This window comes from Pithys albifrons, chromosome 3, assembly GCF_047495875.1.
Source record: "Pithys albifrons albifrons isolate INPA30051 chromosome 3, PitAlb_v1, whole genome shotgun sequence".
Taxonomy (NCBI): Eukaryota; Metazoa; Chordata; class Aves; order Passeriformes; family Thamnophilidae; genus Pithys; species Pithys albifrons.
The window spans coordinates 30,278,660-30,297,776 of record NC_092460.1 but is presented as its reverse complement, the minus strand read 5'-3'; the positions used below and the strand labels follow the sequence as shown (position 1 = coordinate 30,297,776).

The 19,117-nt window shown below is 46.6% G+C and overlaps 1 protein-coding gene across 3 annotated transcripts; it reads right to left on the bottom strand.

Moving 5' to 3' along the window:
* Positions 1-566: 566 nt before the first annotated feature.
* On the bottom strand, positions 567-18,551 carry SINHCAF (SIN3-HDAC complex associated factor). Of its 3 annotated transcripts, none has more exons than XM_071549763.1 (6): positions 18,493-18,551; positions 8,276-8,423; positions 6,537-6,636; positions 5,480-5,606; positions 3,961-4,111; positions 567-3,094 (listed from the first exon to the last, which is right to left on the bottom strand). In XM_071549763.1, exons 2-6 carry the CDS (start codon positions 8,401-8,403, stop codon positions 2,932-2,934), a joined length of 669 nt encoding a protein of 222 aa, XP_071405864.1. In that variant the 5' UTR covers positions 8,404-8,423; positions 18,493-18,551; the 3' UTR covers positions 567-2,931. The 3 variants fall into 3 exon arrangements, with proteins under 3 accessions (XP_071405864.1, XP_071405863.1, XP_071405865.1); XM_071549762.1 differs by lacking the exon at positions 18,493-18,551 and adding an exon at positions 15,357-15,907; XM_071549764.1 differs by lacking the exon at positions 18,493-18,551 and adding an exon at positions 12,274-12,314.
* Between the last annotated feature and the right edge of the window lie 566 nt (positions 18,552-19,117).

Below are 19,117 nucleotides of genomic sequence, written 5' to 3'. Positions count from 1 at the left end.
GTTTTCCCCATTATCTTCTGAACTCTGTTACTCACTGACAGCTCCTGCCAGAGACCTTGCTCCCACCAGTCTGCTGGAGCTTATCCAGCTGACTACGCCTGTTGTGGGAAGGAACACTCCAGGCTACACCTTCAGTAGAGGAGCACTTTTCTCTTCCACTGACTAGGCTGGAGCTGAAAAGGGATGTTTCCAAATGCTGTCAGCACCACCCTCTAAAGCTGTTACTTCAGCTGCCTGTGATGAATGCCAGTGAGTTAGACAGAGAGCAAACCCCCCAGGAACACAGAGTGTCAGCACCACCCACTCCCACTAAAGGAATGCCTGACGCACACTCACAGCCAAGGGAAAGCTCTGTGATTCTGCCCTGAGACAGCTCTCTATTATAACAACCACCATCTCCTTCCTTTGCTCTGCTCTTCTTTCCAAATTAAATAGGAAGAGAATTACCTTACCCCACTTCCCCCTCCCCCCCAAAAAAAAAGGCTTGGTTTTGTTCAAATGGAAACATAGGTTGCCCAGGCTGGTTCCAACAGAGTTGAAATAAACAGAGGAGAAGTTGCTTATTTTCTAAATAAGTCTAAATTTATTCATTACCCTAGTAAAAAAAAGTTTGGATTACAAGTGTTTGAACAGTATAAAAGTACAAAACAAGTTCCATAGATTTCTAATACATTAATACAAAGTGCATGACTACATACAGTTCGTTTTGCATTACTACTGGGAATGGAAGAGGTGGGAGGGCATAGGGGAAGCAGTTGGTGGTTGAAATCAGCAATAAATAAATAAATACAGAAGAGATGATCCGTATCAGAGCACATCCTACCACCAATACTGCAGCTTTAGGTGTACAGAATTATTGATGCTGAAAACACAGATTCACATGAAACAGGTGTCTGCAAAACAGTGAAGGACTCTTGCTCAAGTCCTTATAGACATGACCAACGTAGTTATGCCTTTATACAACCAAGTATCCATTATATCTATGGCTGGACTCAATGCTCTTAAGTCTTCTCCAACCTAAATGATTCTTTTTGGTTGAGAATGAAAGCAAGGTAAGCAGATTTGTCCTCCTGTCAGAATCTCCAGAGTTTAGGAAAAGCAAAGTCAGTCCAATGAAAGCTCTGAGCTGTAAGGCTGTGATAAGTCAAAGCCCTTGCTTCCCCTGATTTTCTTTCTCTCCAGAGGCTGGCTTGCCCAACAGAAGGAGGGGAAAAAAAGAAAGGAAAAAAAAACCTTTGAGGGTAGAGGCTCCTCTTAAAACCTGCATATCTTTCCCTATCTATATTTTCATTTGTTAATTATTCCAATTTCAGGAACCAAGACTACATGGAAATTCAGTCCTAAACCCTACCCACCACAGTATTACACCAATAACTCTCACAAAAAGGAAAGCTTAGAATCACAGAATATGCTGAGTTGGAAGAGACCCATTATGATCACCGACTCCAACTCCTGGCTCTGTGCAGGACAGCCCCAGAAATCACACCATGTAGCAATTCATTGTAGGTTATCCCAAAAGAGTAATAGCAAGAAAAATCCCCCCTCCCCGCAAAACCAGAAAAAACCCAAACAAAAAGCAGAATTCCCAACTCACACAAGTTAAACCTTCATAAAAGGAACATGAAGCAATTGGGAGCTAAAACTGTAGCACAATCTTCCAGGAAGCTGCTTCCACCACACAGGCAAAGGGGAGTTTGAAGGAGTGTCACAATGATTTGCACATGAGCTTGTCTGGGAATCTATGTAGAAAGTATTATCTTTTGATCGCATATACAAACAGAACTGCCTTGATTCAGCACAGCACCATTCTTAACAGAACTTTTCATATTCAGCATTCACAAAAGCGTTGATCTGGCAGTTGCTTAAACAAACAAACAGAAAAAACAAATCCCAAACACAGAGAAGCACTGCAGGGAAAGGGTTTCAAAACAGCAACTGTGAAGCCAGACCCCAGGCTGCAATCGGATTATGTCCCTGGACCAGAGCCGGATTTGCTTAGAGGGGGTTTGGTTCTATGTCAGGTCCAAAACCAGGAGGAATCTTGTTTGTGGTCACATTTCAGCTGCACTGGGCCAACAGAGAGTAGTTACTCAGTTTTGGCCATCATTTACACCTAACTTGGGCATCAAGATGTTTCTTGGTCCATCTCTAACCACCAGGTGGTTACTACACCAAGTCCAGGGTGTCTGCTGCTGGCTTAAAACAAAGTAACCTCCCACTCTGCTATGTTCACCTCTTAGGTAAACCTTCCTCCTTAGCTCAGGTGGAGAGTTCCCCCACCCCTTCTGAAAAGCACTGTATGTCAGAAGCCTTCTCAACTAGCTACCACTCATAGTAGAGATGTCTGCAGTTTGCCAGTCTGTGTCACATGGGAGGGATGAAATATTTGTCTTTGTTATGTCAGTAGTATAGGGTGAAATCTCCACACCTTTAAAAATATATATTTATATAACTAAAGAGGTGACTTATAACATTTCTATGTATTAATTCAACTTACTGACTCATACATATCTAAGAATGAAATATTTTCTTGGGGATTTAAGGGAGTTTACCAACCAACTTTTAAAGAAAAAAAAAGCCTTAGAACCACTGCTTCTTTCAATGCAGAAACATGAACTACATATACTTTAATATACAAAACCCCATTCTTACGTTCACTTGTGAAGTGAGTGTGGGGGGAAGATTAGACAACCTTGCCGCAGCATTCAGCTTTGCCAAGTGTTCCATAGCATCTTAAATATTATGTACAGTCTTTTTGAAAGGATACAAACTGGCTTCAGAGTTTGTGGAATTGTAGCAGTAAAACCCAAAACAGTTCTAGGGAATAGTCTTATGGCAGCATAGCAGGTGTCCAAAGTGAACAGTCACTTTTCTAGTATTTTTCCGGAGAGTAAGAGGATCTGTATAACCTTCTGCAGTTATCCAAGGAAGTCACCACTCCTCTTGGGTGGAGATTGCTGGAGACTGTGGTCCTTCTTGTTCTGGCTTTTCAGTGGCAGACTTTTTATTGCTACAGCAAGGTTTGAAGAGATGAGTGTCTATGAGGACTTCCCCAAAACGCCCTTTGTAAATAATTCCACAGCAGACCTTTTGCCTGGAAGAAACGGCAGGGAGATATTTTGTGTGTTTAGAATATACAGAATGTACAAACATGCAAAGAATAAGTCTGACTGCAGACACTACTGAGCCTCCAGCTCAGAGGGTAGGGGCAAAAAGGTTGCTCATGAAGAGAAAACAAGTCTGTCTTTAAATCCACAACACTGTAGAAAGAAATAAAAATATGGAGAAAAACCACAAACATGTCTATACAAAGCTGTGTCTCCCACTTTGCTTCCCAGAGGCATTTCAGATACACAACTATCTGGGCTGAAACAACCTTGGCTGCAATGCACTTGCAAACATTATTTGAGAGGAGGCAGTAAAGTCACGACAATTTCAATGAGGCAATTAGCTAAACAAGGGGATTACTGTGTCACAACATGCAATAAAAGATAACAAGCTCGTCAGCTCCCAGAAACCTTGTGGTTTTCTTCCCACTCCAAAATTTATTGTTATTTTCCAAATGACTACCATCACAGGTCAACCAAATCAAATGCTATGTTTGCTGGCAACCCGAGAGCACTCTTGTATTTGGCAACACATCACATCTACAGAGTACAGTTTTAAGAAAAGATGACAGACAGGAATATTATCTGCTGCTCCCAAAACTAGTACAAATATTTTCCAATAACTGTATTAGTATTTAGGAAACTGGAGGGAAATAGGGAAAAATGTCCTAAATACATGGCATTTCTTTCCAAAGAAAGACAGACAAGTATTGTATAATGCTGTGTGACTCAAATTATATCCTTAAACCAAATGAAGTGCAGCAGCAACAATCTCCTGAGGAAGCAGATTCAAGCAGTGTATATGTGAAGTGAATTGCCACCTTTGTAGAGTGTACATTCTGTTGCTTTTTACCTTTTCCAATACGTGAGATCTAAAAAGGAGAACACGGGTGTCCTGCTGGACCCAGCGCTCATCTCTGTGTCAGAGCCATCGTCGGACTGGTTGCTGTAACAGGGTGACTGAGCTGGGGAGGCACTTGAAGTGGTGCTGTGGGCATCAGAATCTGCAGGGGAAAGAATAAATGCAAGAATCAGGACATGCATCCAATGACTTATCCTCTTCCTAACTTGTGGCATGTGGGTTGCAAACAGAGACAGACTTTTTTTAATTAACAGGAAAAATCTGACAATAACAACTCACTTTTTTTCAACTTGCCCCCACCAGTTTCAACACAGAGATGATTTGTTAGCATTTTCAAAACAGACCTTGGAACTGGAGGGGGTCCTTGTACATGAGGGACTGGAAAGAGGTTCAGGATCAGGCTCCAGTTCCTGGCTCTCAAACACAGCCCGTGCAGGCCATGCTCTTGGAATCACTCAAGATCCTTCAAGATGCTGGGGATCTGCTCTTTAGACCTAGTATTTTCTCTCTAACTGTAAATTTTTTTTCTCTACTGTTCAGGAAGTCTTGCAAAGCTCTTCTCGCTAGGGCATTATATATATTCTCATTATGCATTAGGCAGTATTGAGCTTTTGGTGTGTCAAGACTATGACCACTATGGACTTCAAGCAGACACACACTTTAGCAGAGTGCCTGCCTTTCAGCCATCATCTCTAGCAGCTATACTAACACAACTAGATCAATTATAGCACGTTGAATGAGGAGATACAAGCTCTATGGGTTAAGGCCCTTACTGATTCTTTGGAGACTTCTCCTTCAGGCCAGGTAAGATAACTGAAAGAGAAAGAAGACCAAGCCAGCAAGAGTTAAGAAGCTGGAAGGTTTGCTTTAGAAGGAAAACCTGAAGTACTAAAATGTATTTAGAATATAACTGGCAGACGGCTTTGTTGGAAAGCTATGAATCCAAATCTATTTGAACAGTCCATGTGCTACTGGAAAGAAATCACTGAGGTCAGCAGAGGAAGGTATAAGAAAATATGGTCAAAATTAAAATGTGTGTGGGAAGTCTAGGCTAAATAGAAAGCCTGAGTTGAAAACATGTATGGAAGAAAAAGCTTGAAATCTTGGGAAAAGAGAGCTGAAAATTGGCCATAGCACATTAGTAAGAGCAGGAGGAAGCCTCTTCCACCTTCGGTTTCAATGAGTGTCCTGCCCAAGAACTTCTTTCTAGATACACGTCATTTAAGCCTGGAGCATAAGCTACAACTGCCCACACTTTCAAGCCAGGCTCCTCAGGCCCCCTTGCCCCTTCCCCACCTCTGTCCTACAGCCCACCCTGCACACACACTCTTCCTCCTAATTTCACTGCCCTCCCCAAGCTCTAAGAGGACAAGAGGCTGCAAAAACAGGGAGCACCCAAATGTGCGAGTGTACAATTGAACTTAGATGGTGATTCAACTTGGCCAGTTAACAGTAAGCTATGTGAAGGGAGGCTGAAGTTTGTTGCCAAAATCTCTTTGGATCCACTTACTGTGACGCTTGAATTCCTTTTGCAGTTTGCTGATTTGATTGCTCTTTATTCTGCTTCCAGACAGAGTTTTCATTTTCTTTGGTTTCAGTGTTGTTTTAAGACTGGGTCCAGCCCTGGCATCTACCACCTAGAACACAGAAAATGCACATTAACACTTCTCCATCACGCCCAGTCAAGGCACCTGTACTGACTTTTAGCTGAAGGTGTTCAAAACCAATTTAGTTAACCCAAGGCAGCTCCATGCACCAACACTCTTATGTTTCATTTAAATCTGGCTTTTAAGAGGCTGACTTTGTAGGGAAATGCAGCAAACTAGCTTATAAAGCACATTTAGTTCAATTTTTGTCAACTTACCATTTTTGACAAATTCAGTTTAGCACACAACAGTTGTTTAAACTAATACAGGTGCAGTTAGGAATTTATGCCAAGCATTTGCCGTGGAGTTGGGGGTTGGTTTTTTTTAATCATAAATTTAACTTCGAGGCAAAGCTAGTAGTAGTGATAACTATAGTGCTGGCTCCCATTACCATCAAGGCATCCTGGATGAAGATTATTACATACACAAGGAATCCTGATCATCTTCCCAGCCCTAGGCCCAAATTGAATTAGATTAATCAAAACAGAATATATAAGTGGAAACTGCTGCAAGATACTAGTCATTGTAATTATCTGGTTAAATGACACTGATTTATGTGTTGCTGGGGCAAGTCACTTGCTTGGAAAAAAAAGAAAAGCAACCAATTTTGGATAGAGGCCAAATCTGAAATGTTTTGAGTGTCATAAGAGACTTTTGGACAAAGTTATGAGCTTGTGAAAACAAGGAATTACAAGGTAAGTCAGTCTGTGACTCCGTCTCAGGCTTGCATAATCACCATTTGCACATCAGCCAAACGAAGGCAGGTAAGAGCCACATAATAGGAAATACTCCAAGAAGGGTTTAGAGATGCTGAGCGTGGGAAGGGAGAGCATGGGGAAAGAGCAAACCTCAAATCTTTGCCAGCACCTCCCCTCTCTAGACATAGTTAGTTTTGGGATGGAAGATGAATAAATTACTAACGTGATTCCAGTTTTTTTTTGATCCTGCTGGTAATTTTTTCCATCTTTTCACCAAAAGAACACAGGCATTGCAAATATCTCCAGAACGGGCCTCATGGAGCCTGGTAAAAACAGAAGAAAAAAAATCACTTAAGTTAATAAAAGCACACCCCCACGTGATAATAGTAGGCATAAACATTGATGAATATGGGGAGCTCTGAAGTTCCATTTTTCAGGCATTACAATTCATCTGGGGTGTTCAAACATTGCCATTTCAAGACCAGGTCTCAATTTCAGAAAGCACACTTCCACACAGAAACTAAAGGTGTTAATTTGCCTTCAGAGGGGCACTGAAAACAACAGTCCCATCACCTTAAAGTTTTAACAATTTTTCCCACCCCCCAAAACCAAAAACAACACACAGTTCCAGTAGGTTAGTTTGGCTGGAGAAGGAGGAATAATCATATTCCTCAAAAGTTCGTTTGGAAACAAACATCAGAAGCTTATTCAGGTCTTAACTTTCTCACCGAGCTTCAAGGATGAGTAACAAATACCACCTAACACACTCCCACATAAGCATAGGATAAGGTTTCAGAAATAGCAGTCACTGGAATGACAGCAATACTCGCTCCCTTTAACAAGCTTTCTTCAAGAATCATCTCCATGCTAATCCATGCTAAAGGAAGTACAAAGGGGAAACACTGTAGAATTTTTCAGTTATTTAAATAGGAGGACCTTGAAGATTTATAGATGAGTGGGGCAGGCTTAGATAGATATTTGCTCAGTGTTAAGACTGCATTTTTACCTTGGCAAACAGAAAGCACAAGACCAATGGCCCTGGTACCGTGCAAGCTGCTTTGCTGTAGTCAACAACCAAAAAAAAAAAAAGCAGCAATGTATCTTTATACAGTCTTTGACTGCCAAGGACAGTAGTCAAGAAATGTGATAAGAACTGTCACCGGACTCATGTGTAAAATTCCATGGTAAATACAAAGCACTATAAAGTTGCACATGAAAATGTTTCCAGAAAAAGAGGGTGAGAGGAAAACATTTATACAAAATTTCAAAGCTCTTTGAAAGTATTTTAAAAAATTTAAAAGGTCACAGTAACTGGCACAAGAAATCACTAATATTTCTACTTTTATTTACAAGTGCTTTCAAGCAACATCACCTAACTACTTGATGCTCACTTTTTCCATCAGCAGGGGTTTCTAATGAGAATAACATGTTGATATGTCCTAGTGGAACAAAGACACTAATATCTTTAACAGGTCCTCCACATAAACCCTGCTGAAACTACTAAATGTTTAGTCAGCAAGTTTTACCCAACATTCTTGAATCTTCAGAGCCATAGAGAGCCTCCATGAACCTGCACAGTTTATCATCTTGTGTAGGTATTTACACCTCTATGGAACAAGAAAAACACACACTTTGAGGGGTGTTTCAATCCCTGCACATGCTGTGAGGTGGGTGAGCCACAAGCCTGACCCTTTGCTGTTACGAATTAATAGCTCTCCATTGGCAGTGATGGCAGATATGGAAAATAAAATGGTATTGTACCCAGCAGCAGAGGATCCAGCCACTCCTTGTCTACCCAGGAGAGCTGCGAGGAAGGTAAAGGCAGCCTTTCCCCACCACTCACCTCTGCTAACCTAATCTTTCAATCTTACAGAGTAAGAAGGACAGCATATCAGGTTGGCATCTTGGAATTCAACACCATACCATAACTGACCACAGTGTTGACCAAAGAAAGAATCTTACCCAAAACAATTCTGGAAATCCTTTTCATAGCGTTTGCTGTCAGTGAAACGGGAACTGGAAGACTTAGCTCTGCAAATACAGCAGCCCTCTATACTCCGATACATCTTTGGTTTGTGAAAGCCAAACATCTTTTCCTCCCAGATGTAGACTGCAAAAACAGAGAGAAACTGCTGTTATTTGTCACTGTTGTAGGCTGAAAGAAAAAAGTGGACAAATCACTGGGCAAACCAAAGGCAAATTATAATTCAGATGGGAAAGTGCGAGATCAGGGCACCATTTTTTTATCCCACAGAAGGGATTTTTTATTGCCTCAGAAGAACAGATGCACCTAGAATGCACTTGTTAAAAAATTATGTAATTAACAGCTGGAATATTAAGCAATACCTAGCAGGACTCATAACAAGCTCATTTACTGCACAAATCGATGCTAAGGGCACATCCAGAACAGCACAACCCAGAGGTGTGAATGTAGCTGACTAGGCTAATGAAAGCCCTATGTCTGTGGTAAAACAGGCTGCAGGACAGGCCATGTGAACCTGTTCAAGCCCTGGATAAGGAGCTGGCAGCTTAACTCTGGGTCACTGGAACTACCTCATCATCACCACCACCAGTGTTTGCTGGAAACTCCCCCGACAAACCTTGCTGAAAGTGAGTAGGAGTCATTTAAAAAGAGCTGCAGTCATACCTCCAGGCTGTAGGGCAGACATACCTGAAAAGCCACTCTAAAAACAGCAGGGTGGAGTCCAACCCAGCCCTCAGTGGCCGTGTCAGCACTGCAGGACCCAGGAGCACTTCTCCATTCTCAGGCCTGGGTGAGCATCCCAGTTCCGTGTCAGCACATGCTCTGTTCTTGCTCTCCTGCCTTCCCCACCCTGCTTTCCATGGGAAGCAAACCGAGCTAGAAAAGGGCCAGGGAGCAGGACCCTGGGGCAGATCTCAGCATGTGCCTACCACACATCCCTGCCAATAACGCCAGAACTCCAGTTACAGGGAAACTTTTAACCACCATCTCCGCAAACTCAGCACAAGCACAGAAAGCCAAAAATGCCATCCTGCTCTCAGAGGTCTCCCTATTCTCTTCAGTACACCGGGCTGGGATTTGCTATCAGAGCAGGTACCACACAGCGAAGTTGTTTTCCAGGCAGAAATTTTTCAAGTTAGTTACAAGTGGATTTACTGCAGTCACCATGACAAACACCCTTTTCAACACATGATGTCCCCACCACTAAACCAGTTCTTCCCTAGTGCCAGTTACTCCCCAGTGCAGATTCCTGTTAGGCACAGTCTGACATGGCATGAGAAGCTGTAGGAGCAAACAGAGTTCCCACAGCACTTCAAAAAAACCAAACCAACAAGTGAGCAAAGGTGGTGTTTTCCTGGCCCTGGGCCTGGACACACAGCAAGCCCTCACAGGCTGCACAGCATCTGTCTTGGAGCACAGGCAGGGACTGTTCCAAGATGTTCTTTTGCATAGACTCCGGTGCAAGGTTTGCCTCAACCACCTGCTGCAGGGAGAGAGCGGCCACCTCTGCTGCTTATCACAAACTGCTCAGAGAAGGGACAGGCTGCAGGAAGCTCCACGAGAACAGGGTTTTTAGGAACAGCAGGATTTTTAGGAGAACAGCATTTCCATTACTAGTGGGTTAGTCTAGTTAGTGAGAGGGAACTCCCAGTCACTAAGTCCCAGAGACTGCCAAGTCCCAGCAACCAAGCTTGGGTTACTGGTTAATGTATGTGGCATAGGCATCTGTCCCCAAATCTCCCACCTGCAGGAAGGTAAGGGTTGTAATTCTAATATCCTGCAGTGGGACAGAGAAAGTTAATCTCAGATCTTCAGTCTACACTGCCAAGACTTGCCACATCATTATGGCAATAATTTGAAAAGCAGGTTCAGGTGAGGTCAAAAACATGCTTCCACAAAACAACTGTATGTAGCATTGTGCTTACCTTACTGACAGAGAGATTTTGTGCAAAGGAAAGAGATCCTGTGCATTTTTGTGGGACCACAGCAAAAGTTAGTGAACCACCCAGACCTACCACAGTCTTCCACACACAAAGGTGGAAATACAGCCCCCTACCCCAGAAGGGAAGATCAAGAGCACTCCAAAATAAATGCAGTTTCCCAGTCTGCTGAGAGCAAGAGAAAAGCAAAACTTGTATCCAGTACTGTTGGTTAGAACTCTTAGACAAAAACCATTCAGGAACTCAAGTCCAGCTGAGAATGTGTATGTTAACATTTCAGTATAGCACATACAAGATCACTTTCAGACCACTGAGACTGTGTCTCCTTGCAATTACTACTGCAAACACATTTGGAAAGATACCAGTCAACTCTCCATAAATCTTGACTTCGCAAAGCCTGTTGATGGTAAGGGACTCATGCAAACAGAACAGCAAAGTGGTTGTCCATGCTTAGGAGGGAGATGGAGGGGACAGATCTCTCCTTCCCCGTGTCCCAGCTCATGCTGTCTACCACAGACTTGAAGTGCTGTAATCCTTTCTTCACATTTGCAGCACACTCACCTAGAGCTACATTCTCACAAGGATAACTTGAGCAAATACCCAGCAGTGTCACCCCAAATGCTCCCTGGATTTTTAGGAGATACACCTCTCCCTGTACTAGCACAGCATTGGCCTGGAGGCCACGAGCAGATACGGTCTCCAGCACAGGCAGCAGAAGGTATGCAGTGCATGACCTGCTGAATGAGCTCACTGAGGGATGGTTAGACCTAGAACTACTCCCAGCTTCTGCTGAATGTGTTTTCAGGGACATGAGCAAACTAAAGCACAACCAAATCAGATCAGCATCTCTGTCCTGTCAAGACAAACAGACAATAGAGTATCTAGGCGAACACTTTGAGTATAGATTTTGTTTCTTAGCATCTGATCTGCTTCTCCAAGAGGTGCTCTACTGTTTACAAGCCCCTGGAGATCCAACAGCATGCTCATCTGGGAATTTTCAACTTCCAAACAGCAATTTTAGATGTTGTTTGACTACCTCAATATTAAATCCATGGTCTAGTACTTTTATTTAGAAAGTCAAAGGTTAAGTGCAGTCACAAGGTTCATCAATGCTGCTAAACTTCAGCAGGAAGTACATCTCGATTGCTACATGGCAAGAACAAAACTCGTATCACCAAAGTGATTTACTTTCTAACCCAGTTTCTTACAGAAATCCAGATGCTGATAAGAGGATCTCTGTCACCAGCTAGTATTTACACCACAGTAGAACAAGATGCATTAATATTCTGGTAAAGACTGGCATCAAACACACATATTCTGAAAATATTTTGTTTTGCACTGTTGCTGCCATTCTCACAGAAGCGGCCTTTCAACACCATCCTTCAATAGGAGGGAAACTAGTGCCATCTGTTTCCCACTTGATGAATGGTCAGCAACAGTATTACCATACATCATGCCTGAATGGGGAAGAGCTAGTAACAAAACCACAAGTTAAACAGATTTCTCTGACAACTGCATCGAAGTGCAGTTATAAATGGAAGGCATCAGTCCAGTTACACATTTAAACCTAAACAGTTGCCATTTGACCATTATACACTAAATATTCTGTCATCTGGAAAGCTTAATAGCTAATATGTACTTAGAAATACATAACTCTGCCCTTTAAAATGTTTAACTTGAAACCTTCACAATTTAGATCTCAAATTAGAAGCAGGGAGTTAAGACTGCCAGATACCCTAACACCTGGATCTTCACTTTAACCGTGTGAAATTTGGGACAGATAAAAAGATGGGCAAGGAGGAACTAAGTAAATTGAGTAGAAATTAAAAAGCAGGACATAACATAATTTTGCCAATTCTAAGCCCATTATTGATGTTATTTAAGCTTGTTAGTATTTGCCACATTTAAGCATGTCACTAAAATATATGACAACCTTTCAATCAGCAGTTGCACAGAAGGAAAGTAACAGCTCACCAGTAAAGAAGCAGAAATCCTAGCAGAGTGTATCTGTCATTCTGCAAAAAATGGAGATTTACCTGCATTAGTGGCGAATCAGTATTCCCCAAAGTCAGGGGGAAAGTGGTCCTCCTCCCTGGTCTCCTTCTCTACAGCTTCTCCTTGCAGAAGTTGCTAATCCCCCAAGTTCTGCTTTACACAACAACTGCTTTAGCAGCTTAAATGGGCTTGGAAAAGACTCCAGGTAAAACCTCCCTCCATTCTTCTGCTCTCTCACTTTTGGAAAAGCAGCATCAAAAATAGAAGCTTGTCTTGCAAAAAAATTTGGAGTCAGGAAGAGAACAATAAAGTAGGTGGGAAATAAAAAAATCCCCACACCCTGCTTATTACCTTTGTGAAAGGCTGGTACAAAGCAGCATGCATCATACATGTGTGAAAACAGTTTCATGCTTTTGTTACCTGTCAGGACTAGAATTTGGTGCTTTGTTTTCTTTGCAAAATTTAATTTGATGATCTAAATTAAAAGGAGGCATTGCTTCAGATGCTCATTAAGTTTTCACGTTAGGGAAGAACTTCTGAACTCTCACATTTTAAAGTAAGCTGAGCCACTTCCATTTGCTTTTCCAGATTCCTTCTGCATTCTTTCTGATCACCCAAGAAGAATGAAAACCTTTTATAACAGAAAGGATGGAATTCCTGGAAGTCAGGCATGTCTCCCCTTGTAACACAATTATCAGGCCAGTCGGAATGAATACGCTCACCTGCTTCTTGCAAAGATGAAAGAGAAAAATTCCCTGGAGTTATGTGAGAGCAGAGGGATGCCAGTCCAACTACTCTCTTCCTATCCCCTCATTCTGACCCCAGATCATTCACCTTTGTTGCAATCCAAAACTGCCAGTACCTCGTCAGAGGAGAACAACAATTTGATTTCCCCTTATGTGTAAAAAAAGCCTCAGCACAGCCTCCCTCAAGTTGATCTACAAAAAAATACGATCTACATATGTTGATGCAGCCGGTTCCTGTCAGTAAAAATCTCACAATTGTTGTCTTTATAGCATTTCAATGGAACTAAGAAACAGCCAAAATGATACAACTTTTTTTCTTTTAAAGGGAAAGAAACAGATGCCTTAATACAGAAAGAATATACATGCTGCTCTGGCTTTTGCATCTGCAAGTGCATACACCCAGGCACATGCACACACACGAAAAATGCTTCTAGAGCTGTCTAAGGCACCAGAAGCAGAGTTGTTTGTCTTGCAATAAATTCTTGGGCCTGTCCCTCTACTGAAATAAACTGCAATACCTCTCCTGAAAATCAACTGTAGGACAGAAAATTGTACATCAACAGAGGAGCTGATCTGTATCAGAGACTCAATGTAAACATACCTCCACCATGAGTTTACATGCTGCAAACTACCCCCCTTGGAACAGAAGTTAAAAGTGGACCCCCCCAAAAAACCATTTTAATGTGCACAACACCAGAAAGCTCCAAGGACATAGAAGACCAAACTAATTGAGGTAATTTGAAAATGCAACTTCAGTATCTGCAAAAATATTTATTTTACTCTGTCATCTGTCCTTATAGCTCAAAGCAGAGTGACTAGTTTCCAACAACCATAACCCTGGAACTGTGACTATTGCACACGCTTCCGATTCCCTGTATTCTCAAGATTTTCCTTCCACTTCCCTTCCTCTCCCCACTCAAAACAACTTTACTTGGAGGAAGGCTGTATTTGGCCATTACAGCCCAGAAACATCTGAATGTCACAGCATGCTGTGGAGTTTTCACTTGATGTGCTGAGCAAAACCAGTAAAACATCAAAACTTCAGGAATCTTTTCTCTATCAAAATAAGTAATTCGCTCTTTTGCTGCTACTTGTACACAGCTACTGTTGTGCACTCAGAGCTGCAGTAAAATCTTAGCACACCAGATGCAACTGGCAGCAAACACTAAGCACATATCAAAAATCAAACTGGACAACTCTTTCCCATGTTTGAGCATTCACAGCATCCTGGCTAAGTCACAAGCCGTTCCTATTAAAGTTTTCAGTAGTCAAGTCACAGAGGAGCCTACTCACCTACTGATGTTCACTGGAAAGTAAATTCCCAGCCCACTCAAACTACAGAATTGAAGGGCTAAGCCACTTGGGTGTTCCTCTAAACTGCCATGTGGTTAGTGCTGCAGAAGGGATGGGCCAAAGCATGAAAATAGTAATCAGTAAGATTTGCATAGGAAAGAAAAGGAAAAAAACCCTCTAACCTGTCCCACCTGCAAACATTCCATCTCTCAAGACGACACCCCCTGCCCGAAACTCCTATTGCATAACGAACAGCCTGAGCACGAGCCCAGCAAGGAAAACCTGGAATGTTCTCAAACAAGTGCTGGAGCTCACTCTGGGATGCTTATCGGAAAACAATCAGCACAGCTGTTATGATGTTGTTTGCAGTCACCTGCTACTGAAAAAGCATCACAGACACTTGAGATCATGAGACACCAAACAGTTTTGGTTTGTGTTTTTTGCTGGGTTTTTTTTGGTTTGTTTTTAAAGTGGTTAACATACCTAGGTAGGGACTTGAACAGACGGAGTAGTAATTATTTGGCAGAGTAGCTGAAGTGACTTCGTAAAAAAAGGATGCATTTCCATGACCTTAAGTAATATTAGTGGTAATTTCACTTGGACTTTGGACCAAACACATTCTACAATGGCAAAGGCTTGAGTTGTGAAATGGAGTCCTACCCATGCATTCTGCATAACCACTCCATTTTTAAGCTCCAACTCACTGGCTTCTTTGCGTTAAAATGCAAGTGCTACAAGGAGTGTGCAAGCGTGAAGCTGATTGTAAAGTAGGACCATGTGTATGTCGTTCATCTCATTAAGAAAGAGGTACCAAGCATCATGTGTTAAGAATCAAAATCAGGTGTTCAGAATGCAAAAGAGAGTTTGGTAACAAAGAAAGAACCACTCAGCTTGAGTAAGACAACAAATGGTCACAAGTTTAACTTTATTTTTAACCTCTGTATTTATCAGGTCTTTCAACATCATCTACTAAAAAAATCAGTGATATTCTTAAAGGAAGACTGAACACGTAGGCAATTAGCTCCTTGTAGAGAATGAAGGAGGAGGAATTTTTCCCAGAGGCGCTGGCACTCAATCCTACCTACTTTCAGTGGGAGCTGGATGCTGCATGCTTGTGGGTGTTTGAAAATTCCGACTTGTTACTTGCTGGTTCTCTAGCACGGACCACAGATCTCAAGAAACCTGGAATTATACCTGTGTGCCAAAGGAGGTCAGTGTCCACTGGTGTCAGCAGAAAGGTTTCTAGTTCACTATCCATCCATATGGAAGAGAGTTCCCGCGATCTTGCTCTCACTGTTTAAAAAAACTGCAAACTACACAGCGAATCTGGGTGTGGACTGGAGAAGGGGGTGCACAAACCTGCACACGGCTGACTGAAACTGTCCCACCACCCTTGTGAGCACACACACAGTAGCAAAGGAGTTGCTGAGTAACCATTACCCTCCTGGTCTGCTTTATCAAAGAGGTAAAGAGCTGTCTCCATGGCTGTCAAACTGCCACCTTCCTAAGTGCTGAATTAAAAAACTCGAAGTGAAAAGGAGAGCACCACTGCTGGTGCTCAGGCACGTTACTCGGTCTCCACCACAAATGCAAAGCTATTGCAGTTCTGGGCTCAATTCAGGACGCTGGGCCTTCTCCTCCCCACTGCCCAGCCACGAGGGGCCGGTGGCAGCGCTGCCCCAGCCCAGGGACAAACGCGTTGCAGGCGCACCGCGCCAGTCTGGGGGCAGCGCCCTCCCTGTGCCAGCTCCTACACAGCTACAGCACCGGGGCGCAGCTGCAAACTTCTTCGCAATTGTAATGATTATTAAATAATTTGTGCCCGAAGGACGGGCCGTCGGCAGCCTGACGCGGACCAGGCTCTTTGTAGGACTAACTGGGGCCGTTCCCGCCAGGAAAGAGCCACTGGGGAGCCCCGTGGCAGGCGGGATTCAGCCCCGCTTGCTGCGTTAAGGGCCAGCCCGAGTAAACAACAGGTTTGGCAGGTCCCTTTAAATCCCTTCAGCTACACCATCTGGAGATGGATGTATGAGAAGAGCCGGCAACTTTTATCTCATGAAAGGGAGAGCGCGACTGGGAGCACTTTCCTGGCGCAAAACTGCAAGTTTAAAACAAAAACAAAACAATAGCGGTCAGAGATGCCCGAAAGGCAGAGCCCGGTCGCGCCGCTCCCGCCGGTTTCCGCCGGGCACCGCGTGGCAGCGCCGGCGGCGGACACGGCCCCGCTCCCCCGTTCGGGCCGGGGCCGGAGCGCGAACAAAGACCCCCCCCCCCGGGGCGAACGACCTACTTTCGCAGGGGACTCGGCGGTCAGGTGGAGCCGCGGGAGCACACACGGGTGGCCGCGGTCAGCCTGCCCCTTCCCTCCCTCTGCGGGGCTGCCAAGGGTTCAACTCGCCGAAAGACGACTAAAAATTAAAAATAAATTAGAAGAGCTCAGGAAGGGGAAGGCGGCGCGCCAGCGAGGAAAGCCCCGAGCGCGGAGGTGGGCGCTCCGAGGCGGCCCCCGCGCTGCAAACACCGCCCCACCACGCGGTCCCGGTGCAGCCGCCCCATCCGGCACCGGAGGGAGCGGCGGGAAGCGCTGATGGAGCCAGACGGCACCGCCGAGCGCCGGGACCCCCATCCCTGCGGCGTGACTGACGGCCGCCCCCCCCTCCCGTCCCGTCCTCCCTCCCCGCCCGCTCCTCATGGCTCGGGCCTGACGTAATTCAAACATGGCAACAGTTTCACTTCAAAGGGCTGTCGCAGACCTCCCAGCAACGCCGTCACGCCGCAGCGGGGCCGACACGGACCCCTCCGAACCTTGGACCCCGCGGCAGCCCCGGCACGGCCGGCGTGGCTCGCCCGCCCTCCCGCCCCAGGGCCGTCCGCGCAGCGCGGCGGTGCCGCGGGCACCGCGTGTGCACCCAAAGTTTCACCAGCCCTCCAAACTCCTCCAAAAGCGGCAGTCGGCCCCTAAAAAACACCGTCCCGCGCAGAACAAGTGTCACCCGTCCGGCACCCCCCCCCGCTCCGGGGCCGAGGCCCCCCCCGCGACGCGGACGAGCGCTGTCCCCCGGCGCGCCGCCCGCAGCACATGCGAGCCCTTTGTTTTCCCTCAGCCGGGCGCTGCCTACGTGCCGCGCCGGGGGCACGCCGCCCGCCCCGCAAACGCCGCCGGAGCCGGCACTTAAAACTTGTTGGCGCCGGGCACGGGCACACACCGGCGGGGACCGGAGCGACTTGCACCGTCGCTGAGCTGCGGGAGCGCAGGACGCCATCGCCGCCCGCCACACCGTCTCCCCACGCCGGAACGCCGCGCACCGGGCCGGCGGCAGAACGGGGAAGGCCCCACGCCGCGACCTGTGCGACCGACAGCACGTGTCACGCCAACCCACAGCCACGCGGTTTGCCTCGGCTCGGGCACGCACAGACTCCGACCCCTCCGCATTGAGTAATGAGAACTGAAAAGAAAAGCAGCTGCCCGCTCTCCCCTCCATGAAACACGGGCAAGGAGGCATGGCGGGCACCGACGGGTCCCCCTCCCCTTCACCACGCCGCTGGCACGAACTCGTGCACGCCGGCGCTACAGGTGTGCGCTGCGGGACGCGCCGTGGGCCGCACCTGCGGCACCCGCTCCGCACCGGGAAGGCACGGCCGGCGCGGCCACGTTGGCCGCGTGGCGAGCCTGGGCAGCCACGGCCAGGGAAAAGGCGTCGTGCAGCCCGTCATCGCCAGGCAGCCCCGCTTTCCTAACCCGCTCTGCATCTTGGCACTGCTTTTGCAGTTAAATCGTTAGGAACCGGCTGCTCTTCCCTCCTAAAGGCTTGAGGCTTTAACCGTACTTTGGGGCGGGGAGGACAAGTCAGGGTTATGGGGATGGGTCTGCAACAATGCAGGGGGAGTTCCTCCCCGCCCGCACCTCATTTAAAACTCTGTTAATCGGAAAAAAAAAAGAAGGGAAACGCCGCTCGCGTAAGCCACGTGTGTCAAACTATTTCAAGGCGGCAAAGTCTTTTTGCCGCTACAGGACTAGAGACACGCTCCGGAGGAGTAATTTGAGCTGAACAGAAACCACCGGCTGGTGGAGAAAAAAAAATCCCCCTTCCAAAAAAGAAAAAAACCCACCAAACCTCCGAAGACTCAAATTCAGTTCAAACGCGCCGTTCCCTCTCGCCTGTACTTTTCCCCCCTCCTTCCCTGCCCCGCGGAGCCGAGCGACAGGACTCACTCACTCACCAACACCCGTGCGGTGCGCGGCGCTCCCGCCGCTGCGCGCGCTCCCGGACAACCCGCGCTCTGCCGCCGGCGCGGGAGGGCGCGCGAGCACGCACCTCCCCCAGCCCCGCCCCCTCGCCGCTCTGCGCAGGCGCCATTCCCACGGCCCCATTCTGCTCAATCGAGCCCCGGCGGCAGCGCGCGCCCCTTTGTCCTTATAAGGGAGGAAAGGGCCGCGCGGGAAGCGCGGGAGGGGGTGGGGCCGCCGCCACGGGCGGAGGTGACTTCATCCGCGCCCCGCCCGGGGACCCGCACCTGCCCCCGGAGCCCGCCCCGCTCCTGGACCCCACTCCTGCCCCCGCTGTTCCGCACCTCCCACCTGCTGCCGGACCCCGCACCTGCCCCCGAACCCCGGCACCTGTCCCCGCTGTCCCGGGCTGGCCCCGCCCTTGGCCCCCCGCACCAACTCCCGCTGTCCTGGCCCTGCTGTCCTGGCCCCCGCACCTGCCCCAGCTGTCCCGGCCCCGCCCGCGCCCCATCCCGCGAAACACCGCGGCAAAACAGCAACAGGGTAGCGCAACACGCCGCTCCTCGGAGCGCGGCGCGTCCCGTCCCCGCCGCCTCTCCGCAGTGGCGGTGAACGCAG